Here is a 13,229-nt window from a genome sequence, read left to right on the forward strand (position 1 = left end):
CCTGGTAGGTGTAGGATCAATAATGGATAAGTCGAATTATATCACCTCATCTTTGGTTGGAAAATTTACAGCACAAAATCGAGCAAAAGCAAATTTATTATTAAACCCCCTAATAAATGGTACTCATTTAAGTTACTCAAAGTAAAAAAAAAAAACTTAATAGAGCTGCGGAGGAAGTTTTTTCCTAAAGATATGGGCAATCTTATAACATTCTTAGTGATAAACTGAGGTCACTAAGAAGGTCATACAGTCAAGAAGTGTGGTTGGCGAAATCATGTTATCAAACAGGGCTATGGCACAGATTATTACATGCCTTTAATCTAAATAACGTAAAAACATTTTGGGATATCAGTAACAAACTCGAAAGGGGAGGCAAAAGGGCCTACAGTATGAATATTCTGGAGGATGATTGGGTAAGGTTTATTACCAATCTGTATGGTGCGTGTGCTTCAGATACAAATAGGCCAGACTTGCGCTACCATTGTTTGAAAGACAGTATGTCTTATACAGAGCAAGTGGGCAGCTCTAATCCGGAGAAAGACTTGGAGTTTATACGCAGTATTGAAATAGCCGCTCATATGCGTCGTCTTGGATCAAATGGGGCTCCCGGCTCAAACGGGCTTCCTAACGCCATATTCCATGCCAATGCGGATATGTGGGCCAAGGGTTGACTACAGTGTTTAATGAGGTGTTGGAATTGAATATTGCCCCCGTGTCCTGGCAAGGTTGCACCATACAGCCAATTTTCAAAAGCGGCCCAGTTGCTAATCCTGCCAATTATCGTTTGTTTGGGTTAACTGACATAGACACGAAGGTTTTTGCCTCTTGCTTATTGATCGGTTTGGAAAATTTGGCAACACTGCAGGAAACAATCCCAATCAACCAGACCGGATTGCGTAAGGGCCAATCTACAATTACTAATTTGTTGGCCCTCACTCTACCAGCTGAACGGGCTGTTTTAAAAAAGCAAAATCTAATTTATATATTTGTTTCACGGACTTAAAAGCGGCCTTCTATTCAGTTTCTCGAATATTACTATGGAAAAAACTTGCAGGATGGGGAATTCCTCGAAAGTTGTTGGATGCTATAATACTCTTGTATACCAATACTTGGGCCCAGGTCAAGTTAGATGACAGTCTTTTTCGGTCTTAAAAAATTAAAACTTATAATAATAGTCTTAAACAAGGCTGTGTAGTTGCACCTTGTCTTTTTAACCTTTTTATGTTAGACCTACTACAGCACCATGAGTCTGTTACTGCCCATCCTCCAAAACTTGCTGAGGTGCAGCTTAGCTATTTGCAATACGCCAATGATATCATTTTGTTGAGTCAAACTCCGATCGGCTTACAAAGACATTAATGCATCAGATGATTATATTTTAGCTAAGGGCCTGGAATTGAACGTTAAAAAACTAAAATCCTGAAAATTGCCCTGGTGAAACTTAAGACTGATTAATGGAGGGCTAGAGGTAGGCCATTTGAAGAGGTTAAGACATAAAAATATCTGGGCATTTTATTTGCTAATCGAGTTTAGTTTAAAAGCCATTTCAAAGTTTTGAGGGCAAAAACGTCATTTAATTTACGCCTTCAAATGCTTACGGAACTCATTGAGGAGCCAATCATATGAACATCTCCTTAAAGTCTTGGGAGCAAAGCTACAGCCAACATTTGCACATGACTTACCCATCAACAGGGGGAAAGATGCGCAGTTACTGTATTTATTAGTAATTAAGGCCTATAAATCAGTCTTTGGAATCCCAAGTCAAAATCACATTGGAGTTTGGCTTCCAAAGACAGTCCATGACAGTGCAAGGGTCATTTTTTAAATGTATGTATTTATTTTAATCTGAGCCAGACTCTATAGCAAATAAATGCTGGTGTGAAATAACTTGTTCTGTCTACACAGATGCATGGCATTCCCATATTTTAACAAGCCTTCAGAGTTTTGATCTGCAGTCAAGGCTTCCAGAAATAACAATGCCCAGTGTTAAAAAGCTTTAAAAAAATGAAAAATGATTAAATGTAATTCACTTAATGCAGATATGTCAGCTTTAGTGAGAAAAACACATGACTGGTCTGTGAGTAATTCTCATCAGTCCTTGCAAATTCAGTCCTATCTGAAGGCCTATTTCTCGGCTCTTATGAAGGAAACATTTTTAAAATTAAGACTTGACATATACTAAACTAAGGAGGGCATGCCGACCTGGATACAACAATGGACAACTTCAGAATATAGACTGTGCAGGTGGCCGTGTGAAACCTTACTACATATTGTCCATTGTTATGCCAAATTATACATTTTTAACAATTGGTGAAAAACTGCTGGTGTCTGCAGTTTAAATCTACCTGTGTATAGCTATTGTCAAGAGATATTTTAATGGTTCAGAAAATATAAGGCTGTTGTTTTTAGGCTACAGGCACATTGAATGTCTGTGCAGTTTGACCCAATGATTCTATTTTTAGGCAACTTCTGCAACCAGGCTCTAAAGAATATATAAAGCATAGACACTTTATTGTTCATTTGCATGATGGTAAGAATTTTTACAGCACTCACAATAAGGCACTTTATGGCTTATTTGCACCATGTTATATAATGTCTATAGTTTTTAATTGCATACTTCTGGGAACTTGACTATTATATGTTATTTGTTTTATGATTAATGAGAGACTGCAATAAAAGAGATGAATATGTGGTATCAATGTTCTAGGGCGGCATGTAACCATAGAATCATTTTTATTTCCCTTTATTGTGCACAATTGTCAAAAAATGTGGGAATTGTTTTTATTCATGATATTAATATTTAAATTGCAATGATTTTTGTTAATCAAACAATAAAGAATTACTTACATATCTCGGGTCAGTCTGTCTCGGGGCAGCATCGGTGTCTGTAAATGTGGCACGTTCCAGTCTTAAAGCACCAGCCAGCGAGGAGGGGCTTATGCCATGGTAGGATGGCTGAGTACCCCACGTAGTGACTGCCCCATTGGAAGTTCCACTTCAGTAAAAAACAAATGACCCTAACTTCTTGGGCTGAAGAAAGCACAGTAAGTGTGTTTTCTCTTGTATTCCACATTGAAAAACAATCTGAAATCCTTAATGGAGGTGACTGCATCGTTAATCTATTGGAGTACAATCTGATGTGTAGTGACTGTGACAAGTGATTTCTCTCTAATAGTCTCCTGGTGAGATCAGAATCCACGAGTCTCCATTTTAAATAACCTAAGTATGCAAATGCCCAAAATGCATAGAACCACTCACACACCCACTCGCAGACACACACATGCACTCACGCACCCACTCAGATTCTCACAGAGGCACTCACCAACCCACACAGGCCCACTCAGACCCCTTCACAGACCCATACAGGCACTCACTCACACACCCACTCACAAACACACACAGGCACTCATACACCCACTCAAACACCCACCCATAGACCCACACAGAAACACACAGAGACCCATACAGTCACTCATACAGGCAAAGGTGACATGTTACAGTAAGGATTATAAAACATAGAAATTCGCTGAAACAAAAAGGTAAAAGGGACATTATAATTAGGAAATAGAATTTAAAAAAATGCCTTAGCAATTCTCCATAAGAAAACCAAAGGTTACAGGAATGTTCTAGTTAGGCTCAGATTTCACTTGTACAAAAACAGTGAAATTCAGCAGTAATAGTTACCTGAGCTAACTATAACTTATGCCCCCACAATGAACTGCTTATGACCTCACATATTGCATCACTCATGACATGGTCAATGACATCACTAATTACATCTCAAATGACAAGACTGATGACATCACACAGTGAGTATAAGTATTTTGAAAGAGTTTATGATCGTAAAACAAATATACTAAGCTACCAAAAAAGTTAAATTTGTATACTAGGTGTACTACCAATGAGTGATACTACAACTAAGATGTAGTATGTAATTGGCTGAGTGAATGTCTGTATCCACTGTGATTGGGAGTCTGAGTAACTGTAAGGCTGTGTAAGTGTTTGCGTGTGTGTGTGTGTGTGTGTACACCCGGGTGGGTGAGGGAGTGGCTGTGTAAGTAGCTGTATTGTTGAGTGAGTGGGTGTGTGAGTGGCTTTGTGGGTGGGTGGGTAGGTGAGTGGGTGTGGGAGTGGCTGTATGGGTGGGTTAGTATGTGTGTATGACTGTGGTTAGTGAGTGGATGTCTGAGTGGGTGTTTGGTTAAGTGAGCTGGTGTGTGAGTGGCTGTATTAGAAAGTGAGTATCTGTATGCATGACTGTATGGGAGGGTGAGTGGGTGTCTGAGTGCTTGTATGGAAGTGTGAATGGGTATGTAAGTGGTTCTGTGAGTGGTTGTATAGGGGAGTGAGTGGCTGTGTTGAGAGGCTCTGTGGGTGAATGAGTGGGTGTGTAAGTGGCTGTATAGGTGAATAATGGTGTGTGAATAGTTGTATGGATGAGTGTGTGGCTGTATGGGTGTGTTACTTGTATAAGTAGCTGTATGGATGACTGAGTGATTATGTGAGTGGCTGAAGGAGTGGGTGTGTGAGTGGCTCTATGGACGAGTGACTTGGGGTGAGAGTAGTTGTATGGGTCTGTGAATGGGTACGAGTGGTTGGGTCAGTGGGCGTATAAGAGGTTGTATAGGGGTGTGAGTGTGGTTCTGTGGATGATATCATCAGTGATGTCACTGACCATGACATGAGTGATCTAATATAATATAGGAGGTCATAAGCAGTGCACTGCAGAAGAAAAAGTTCTAGTTAGCCCAGGTAACTAGCACTGCTGAATTTCACTGGTTTTGCATGAGAGAAATCTGAGCCAACTATAACATCCCTGTAACCTTAGTTTTTTCAGTGAACATACATATATATATATATATATATATCTATGTACACACACACTCACTGAAAAAAACAAAGGTTACAGGGATGTTATAGTTAGGAAGTAGAATTTAAAAAAAACGTATAAATTCACACAAAAAAAGGCTACAGGGATGTTCGAGGTAGGTTCAGATTTTACACACACAAAACCATAGAAATTCATCAGTTAGAGTTATCTCAAGTAACTATAACTCGTGCCCCCGCATTGCAGTTTTATCATCAATTACTGTACAGCAAATGTTGCAGTGATATTATCAATAATGTCATAGAAGATGTCATGAGACAGCATGTGGCAGTGGTGGCACCCAAAGGGGTTGGGCGTAGGTCCTGGCCACAGATGCGCTCGGCCGAAGGCAGGGGTTTGGGTGCAGGGCCTGGCCTTAGGTCAGGTCCTGTAGCCGATTCCATGCTGTGCATATCTGAAGGCTGTAGGTGGCACTCACAGAGCATTGGGCGCAGGGTTTTCCTGTTGGCCAAACATCACTGCGTGCGCCCAAAGGCCATGCAAGCTCAGGGTGGTTGGCATAGTTATGTATCGTAATAAAATACAACTAAGTTAAAATAGATAATCCCTGAAAAAACAAAGGTTAAAGTGATGTTACTGTTTGGTCACTTTAAACGCAACATTTTAAACAAAAAAAAAACACTGAAATTCAATACTTAGTTATTTCAAGTAACTAGAAGCCACACTCTCACCATGCACAGCTTATGACCTCATATATTACATCACACATTATATGTTCTTAGGACATCAATAATAATGTTGCTGATAACATCTAAAATTATATCACTTCAACTGTGTATGGCGGACGCACAAGTTATAATTACTTGCAATAGCTATAAATTCAGAATTTTCGTGTTTGTATGAATATAAAATATTACATTTAAAGTGACATTTTCACCTAACTGTATACGCAAACACACACATCTATACATGTATGTGGAGCTAATTATAATAAATCTATATTAACCTGTAACAATATGTTTGGGTGAACATTTTGGCTATTATATATTTGTAGCAAAATATTTAGGAATCGATTTTTCAGTGGTATATTAAGCCTGCCATCAGAGATTAATTTTAATAAATGGGAGCGTCTAATGGTATTATAATCAACCTATGTAGCGGGGTTTATTTATTTAAAAAAATGTAACTAGAGTAACTGATAAAATTAGGGTGTTGGGGGAAAAAGTTACTGGTCTCGGGCTTTATGAGAAGTAAGTCAGAGGTGGGTACTTCAAAGTTATAATAAAGAATCCAATTTATATTTGGCTGTTTTATCAAATGCTCCAACACAGCACTGCCCAATTTTATTCAGCATAACCATGCTGCTGTACCTACTCAGGTAAGAATTAAACATCACAATCTACTGGACGATCCCTGCATCCTGCTGCATTCTGAAGGTGGTAGACCCTTCTCATTCCTGGGCCCCAGTTTCTGGAATTTTCTGCCCTGATCACTTACCGTCCCAAATCAAGTTGGTCTTCAATTCAAAGCTCCAAAAACGTACCTGCTTTAGAATGTGAACCTGCTGCTTTATTTAAGCCTTGCACCATGAGGCCTTATAGGTAGCCGGAGGATTACAAATGTATTTAGTGAATACATCTTTGATAAAGTTATCATCATCTCTACATCTTCACCAATTCGGGTTTTTGGTTTTGAGTTCGGAGTGCTCCAAAACAACACCATACACAGTGGCAGAAATATGAAACTAAGATGTAGCCTGTGTCCATGAGCATTGTGGTTTGTTCGATGATCGACTGAAACCACAATCAAAGATTACTAAAGAAAAACTAGGTGCAATGTTGCGAACCCAACAGGAGATGACAGGAGAATGTATACAAGTGGAACAACAGTTAGAAGACTGCTGGAGACAGTTCATGGAGTTGGAAATTTAGGATGTTACCTGGTCAGCCAGTTTGCTTGCCACCTGCTCCAATTCTTCCCTTGCAGCAATAGACTGCCCACACCAGGGCGCGTATAGGAAAAACAAAGTGATCTCAGAATCACGACGAATGTTATCTGCATAATCCAACTGCCCACGGTACAGGTCCACCACAGGCGACATGGAGGGGAAAAAATTTACAGGAGGCTTTGCTGGCATGATCACATCTTTTGCCCGACTGGAGAAAAAAAAAAGAGAATGGGATTAGTGAAGAACAATGAGGTGAATAATATCTAAGACAGCAATAATGGGCAGATACAGGCAAATAATATCCAAGACAACACTCATGGTCCTAGAGAAACTCACAGTTGTGTGATGCTGAAAACTAAACTTGTATTGAAATCTTATCAGTATTCGTGTTCTAAAAAACCAACAAGGTCATGTAAACAGAATGAGAAATAAATGGGCATTACCCAGTCATCATAAAGCAACAAGACACTAGAATGAGAACTGGGTTTTTAAAAAGCAACATGCGTTTGATGCTCGGTTTAAACCTACTGCCTCACTGGTGTAAATGATGATTTGAGTCTCAGAGAACTTAGTCAGTTACAGGTGTTATATTCTATCGCAACATTGATTTACCACTTACTACTCCCTATCTGGGGCACTGAAGTGCACAGCTATGTTGGTAGCATGCTGCGTATTTGTAGGGTGTGTTGTTGGAAGGGTGTTGTCTTTGTTTTGATCCTATGTGGGAAGTATTTCCATGTCAAGCATGGTGCGATTATCGTTTTATGGGATGCAGTGTAACAGATGAAAAAAGTTGAAAGTAGCAGCACAATTTGTGGTTTTCAGCAAACTGTCAGCTCTGAGCAGCTGTGCAGGTCCCTATATGGTACTTCGTATGATCACAGTCCATTTAGCTAGTTACTGCACTCAACTGTCCATTCTGAGACTTTTAAAGTTTGTAATATAAAGTTAACCATGATGCTAAGCAGGCAAAGGTTGGTGGGAGAGGTGGTGGTGAGACTTGCTGGGATGGACTTTGTTACTATCAGTCCTTATGTGAATGTCACTGTGAGATGTCAAAAAGAGTAGCAAGTAGCTAGTTACACTCACAAAGTAAAGCAACTAGATAACAGATGCATGTTTTCTGTTTATATTTATTTACTTCCATTTTATTTTCAGGGCAGTGAAGCAGCCTCTCTACAAAACGGGATGCTATGTAATATAGTTTCTTGAAATTCCTAAGGTGTAGGAGGTTTTTCAAGCAGTCCACGGTCTTTGCAAAAGTGTGATGTGGGGGAATTTCAAGGCCCTCCCCAATTTTTTTTGTGCAGATTTATAAAGCGCAAACTCGACCCGAAGCTACCTACATTCTGCATGGTTGGGGAGACTAACCAATAGAGAGTACATTCTCACAGCTAATAACGCGAGTTGTACATTATCAGAGAGATTATATGTACTGCCAGGCTTCCATTAGCAGAAGTTTTGAATCCCACGCCTTTAGCAAACATACGTTCTTCCTTTCAGACATGTTTTAGGGGGAAAACCTCTGCTTGCCATCCCCCTCACTGACATTAAACAGAAAATATAAATTTTACTTTCTACAGTGAAGAGTTAGTCAAGAATTCACAATTTCTCCTAAAATGCATTATACAGAGATTGCATGTGTGCATTATAGCCCATTAACAAAGGTGAAACAACATAATCTCCATTAATTTTATATTCAAATCACTTTCTCGCGCCAGAAAGTGCCTGTTGCAAGAATAGGAATAATAAGTTGCCTCAGGGGACTTATAGCTGGTCTATAATGCCTGGAACTACTTATTAAAACAAACAGCACAGAGCTGGACCATTGAATTAGTTTCATGCACTGCCTTGTAGCGCTTACTAATAGAAGCAGCTGCCTGCTTGGGCAGCACGGTCCACCTACCTGCTTAGGAATAGTTTAACCCAACTTGGGATGTGTGCGTGCACTAGGTCTTCCCTAAAACGCACCCTTGACGCGTGTTCTACTAGCTCAAACCTTCCATGCCTTAATTCTACACTGGGGGCTGTTTGGAAATTGAGAAAAGAAAACTCCTCAAGAAATCTGCACAGTTTTTTCTCAGGTAGACATTACATTGACCAATTGGATCCCGCCACCTCTCATCCAATATTTAAAAAAAAACAAAAAAAAAACAAGCACCGGCAAAGCCAATAGGTCTCGCCTGTGCAAGAGCTACTGGCTTTACACGTATGTTTATCCATGTTGTACAGCAGTGTGGCTGCTGTTCAGCATGGCTAAACGTTACTGGGGTAAAGGACAGTGGCGTAAAGTAGAGTTTTATGGAGTGGTGAAGAGTGTTGCGAATGGTATGGAGTGGAGAGTTATAGAACAGAGTGGACTAAAGTGGCATCAAGTGGCATAGAAGGAGTTGGTGAAGGAATACAATAAATAGTGTTTGGGCAAAGGGAGGGACGAACTCAAGCTGGAGAGTTAAAACACAGGGCCAACAAAGAGAAATCAAGCAAATGTGAGTTACAAACCACAAAGTCAATGGTAAGCAATTGGCGGAATGCATTCTCAGAGATGCTTTCCGAATGTCTCCCAGATGTTGTTAGCAAACCAGACAGCTGTGCTGTATGGTAGGCTTTGACATAAAAATAGAGATATAAGTGGTCAAGGCATTTAACAGTGGGTAGGTTGGAACTAGAGCAATAAATCACGTGAAGAAATGCAAAATGTAATGCATACAAAAGGAAAGATTTCTCCATTTAAAAGATGGTTGAAACATGTTGGCACCAGTAAGTTGGAGCTTTACGTTTTGGAGCTTAGGATAGGAGCTGAGAAAAAGCAGAGTTGGAAAATAGAGCTAGATGTATTCACTACCCAAAAATTCTATGCACGCCCTCCAGTCAATTTTAAACCTACATATCCTGAGCAGCTGTATTGAGTGTTTTGAGGGGGCTGTAGAAGAAACCGAGGTTTTGTGATCATTTGAAGAAGTTAGTATGGCATGGATAAAAAAGCAAAAACAAAAACTTGTTAGTTCACCATGTGATTACATGGCACTGGCATTTTGTTGTTCTGGACATGGACACATTGGTCATCATATATATAATACAGTACAACAATTAGGCCTATTGCATGTTGCAATTAAAGAAATAAAGCCAAAATCACTGTAAAAGTCAAACACACACACACTGTACTGGCATTAATGTATCTAAGGAATATTGATTAAAAAGCAAAGAGTAAATGTAAAAAGATGAAATATATAGGAAATCGAGCAGAACGCAAAGGAAGGAAGGACATTCTGTTCATATTGCACACTTTACGCTTGTTACAAGAATTTAGTGTTGTTAGCCATGCGTGATTTGAAAAATAGCACCTTTTAACATATAGACATTCTATGGCTAGGTGGCAGTAGGGTGCATCTGTTCACAAAAAAAATTTGGTTAGCAGAATTTCAAGCATGGATCTAGAGTTTCTCCTAAACTAATATTGACTAAATCTATTCTGTTATCATAGCAGAGAGTATAGAACCTCATCCTCCTGATGAGGACCAGAGATGCTTCCAGTTAGACGAGTAAAAGACTCCATTTGTTGTGCTTTGTTATGTTTTGTTATGTTATGTTAGTAGAGTGTGTGTCGGTACAGAGTGTCTTGTAAGGAATATGTTTTGCTCTGAGACTATGCCTCATCTTATCTTTCTTTAGCACCGAATCTCTGATAGCGCATATAGGGCCACATATACAACCGTTTTTATCGGTCGCACACAGCTAAATTGGGCCGGTTCCGACTGCTAAATGGCCCTGTAGCATGTATCAACCCTATTTTGCAAGTCAGTAACCTGCTACCAACTCACAAAATAAAGGTTACAAGTCACTATTAGGAAAAAGCATGCAAAGGGCATCCTTTCCTAATAGCAAGTCGCAGGGGAATGTACGATTGTGTTACGGCCAGAAAACAGTTACAAATCACTTAAAGTTTACTGCCCACTTCAAGTAGGCGGTACGCCATTCGCAAATGGGAAAGGGGTGCTCGGGGGACCGCTTCCCCTTTGTGATTTGCAGTGAAGAAGTTTTTTAAAAGCAGGCAGTGGTCCCACGGACCGCTGCCTACTGTTAAAAAATGAAACCGAAACGTTTCTTTTTTTTTCTTAAATGCATCCCGTTTTCCTTTAACGAAAATGGGCTGCATTTAAAAAAAACCATAACTGCTTTATTGAAACAGCAGTCACAGACATGGTAGTCTGCCGACCCCAGCAGGCCACTATCCCTGGGAGTGCTGGCCATTCCCATTGGGTTACAAATTGCAACTTGCCTAAAGAATAATAAAGAGGCAGGTCCCATGTGACCCATTTGGGAATTGCAAACAGTGTCTGAAACACACTGTTGTACATTTCATTTTGCGCCTCACTAATAGAGTCGCAAAAATAAAACTAACACAATGTGCGAGTCGCAAGATGAAATGGTCGTACATGTGGCCCATAGTGTAATACTTCTGATAGAGTGACCCATGCAATACATCTGTATGTATTCTGCAGGTCACAGGCTCAATTCTCAGCTAGGTTGACACGCCTTGTTCTACAATGGGTAACTAGAAGTCCTATATATTAATATTATTGTTTTATTGTTTCTCAAGGGACAATCACATTTTTGTGTGCTTTACGGTTGGCCAATCTGATAAAATGTTATTGTATCTGAGAGAAAGAGTGAGAGGAGTATAGGAACCTGAGGCAAGGTGCCACAGTCTAAGGAAGCCAACATGGACAATTAGTGCCCTAAAGTTTCCAAGAAGTAGAAATTAGTTTGACCCCCCCCCACCCCCTCATTACAATTCAGATGAATGCTCATACTACCGTCCTACAGAATGAAGACGTTGAGAGTGAGCTAGCCCTAGGTGACTGGGAATGCTGTGGATGAGGAGAAACACGGAGTGAGGTGGAAGAGACTGAACTGTTCAGGGAATGGTACAGAGTGGGATGGCAGCACAGGAGAGTAAGGAAAAGGTAGAGTGGGAGATAGTAGAGACCGGAGATAGAGGTTGGTAATGGAAATGCCAATCAAAAAAGAGAGATGCTATATAACAATGGGTGCAGTGGTGTAACGCAAAACAACTGGGCCACCCTGAAGAATGAGGGGCCCCACAGACTCCCATATCTCATGGCTATTCTTTGAATTTGAGCTGACTGGGGGCCCCCTGGACGGTTGGAGCCCCCAGGCCACAGGGGTAGAGAGGGTGCTGCGTTACACCGCTGAATGGGTGTGGAGGGAAAAAACTCATGGGCAGGTTCTATAGAGACAGAGAGGACAAGAGTGGTGGGCTTGGCAACCATGCGTGTCTGTGAAATGCCGTTAGAACTTAATAAACTTTGGTTGAGGTGACCTTTCTCTGTGTCAAGTAAAGCTACTGCTGCATCAGGCTTGCAGTGCAGAGTTTTCAACATTTTGGAACTACAGTGCCTAATTTGCCTTCTGCGCTGCACACCCAATAGGAAAGCCAGCATTACCTTGAGCCATGATGCCTTGGGTATCAAGAATGAGGGTGAGTCCAGCTAGTGTGCTTTTGCTCTCTAATGCTAATGAACGTACGTTATGAATTAAAATATGATACTTTGGTTGCACTGCATATTATCATAACCTTTAATGTTCAATATCATTAAAGAAATATTCTAAATGAGGACAGTGTGTGCAGCAGGGCTGGACTGGCCATAGCAGCCATCAGGTGTTTCCCTAGGAGGCTGGAAGGGCGGGGGCCAGTTAAACAATGGTGGGAGCCGGTTTAATAGTGGTGGGAGCCGAATTTGCTACTGGGTACCGGTTATGCAATGGTGCTGCAATATCAGTCCCCGTTACAAAAGCATCAGTGCTTCACGCTTTCCCACTAAGTTGCTGTGCTCATGACAATTGCATCCTGACACAATCTTAACAGTCAAACATACCGTAATCACATCCACACTTCTATCTCACTAACACAATTGCGCATAAAAATAATTGCATATATATAGATAGGAACCTCAAATGAAAGGAACAGTGGTATTGGGTCCAGTTTTAAAGCTGAGCAAAAAAAGAATAGCTCAATAAGGCAGTGAGAATTCAAAAAATAGTTGGAAGATTATAATCAGACAGCTATTACTCGAAGAATATCGTATACATTTTATAATTGGTTCAGAGGCATTGGTTTTACAATGTTACTGGAGTAGTGGAAAAAGACACATAGAAACACTTTGTCCTTTTTAGCTGTTTTACATGTACCACTGTATGGTTCCTGTCAAGCACGGTGCCGACGCGCGTTTCAGAGTGGGTCTAAGGTCCAGCTGTCCCCTTCTTCAGGGCTCAAACAAGTTGCAATCCAAGGTGTAAGCCGTAATGGTCAGGGGGAAAAAAGAAAATATTTTGGATATCTAATATGGAGTAGGGTACTCGGCGTAGATACTCAGTCCGTACTGACTCCAATTGCCAGCATTAGGTGCGAATTCACATCAATAAATCAAC

General features: G+C 40.5%; 1 protein-coding gene across 1 annotated transcript in view; it reads right to left on the bottom strand.

The window, feature by feature from the left end:
- Positions 1 to 13,229, bottom strand: part of TXNDC11 (thioredoxin domain containing 11) — a 440,118-nt gene that overhangs the window by 346,995 nt on the left and 79,894 nt on the right. Inside the window, exon 2 of the mRNA XM_085632134.1 lies at positions 6,768 to 6,984. Within this exon, the coding sequence (XP_085488260.1) occupies positions 6,768 to 6,984 (217 nt within the window). The remainder of the gene's footprint in view (positions 1 to 6,767; positions 6,985 to 13,229) is intronic.

Source organism: Triturus cristatus, chromosome 10, assembly GCF_964204655.1.
Source record: "Triturus cristatus chromosome 10, aTriCri1.1, whole genome shotgun sequence".
In the NCBI taxonomy this organism is placed as follows: Eukaryota; Metazoa; Chordata; class Amphibia; order Caudata; family Salamandridae; genus Triturus; species Triturus cristatus.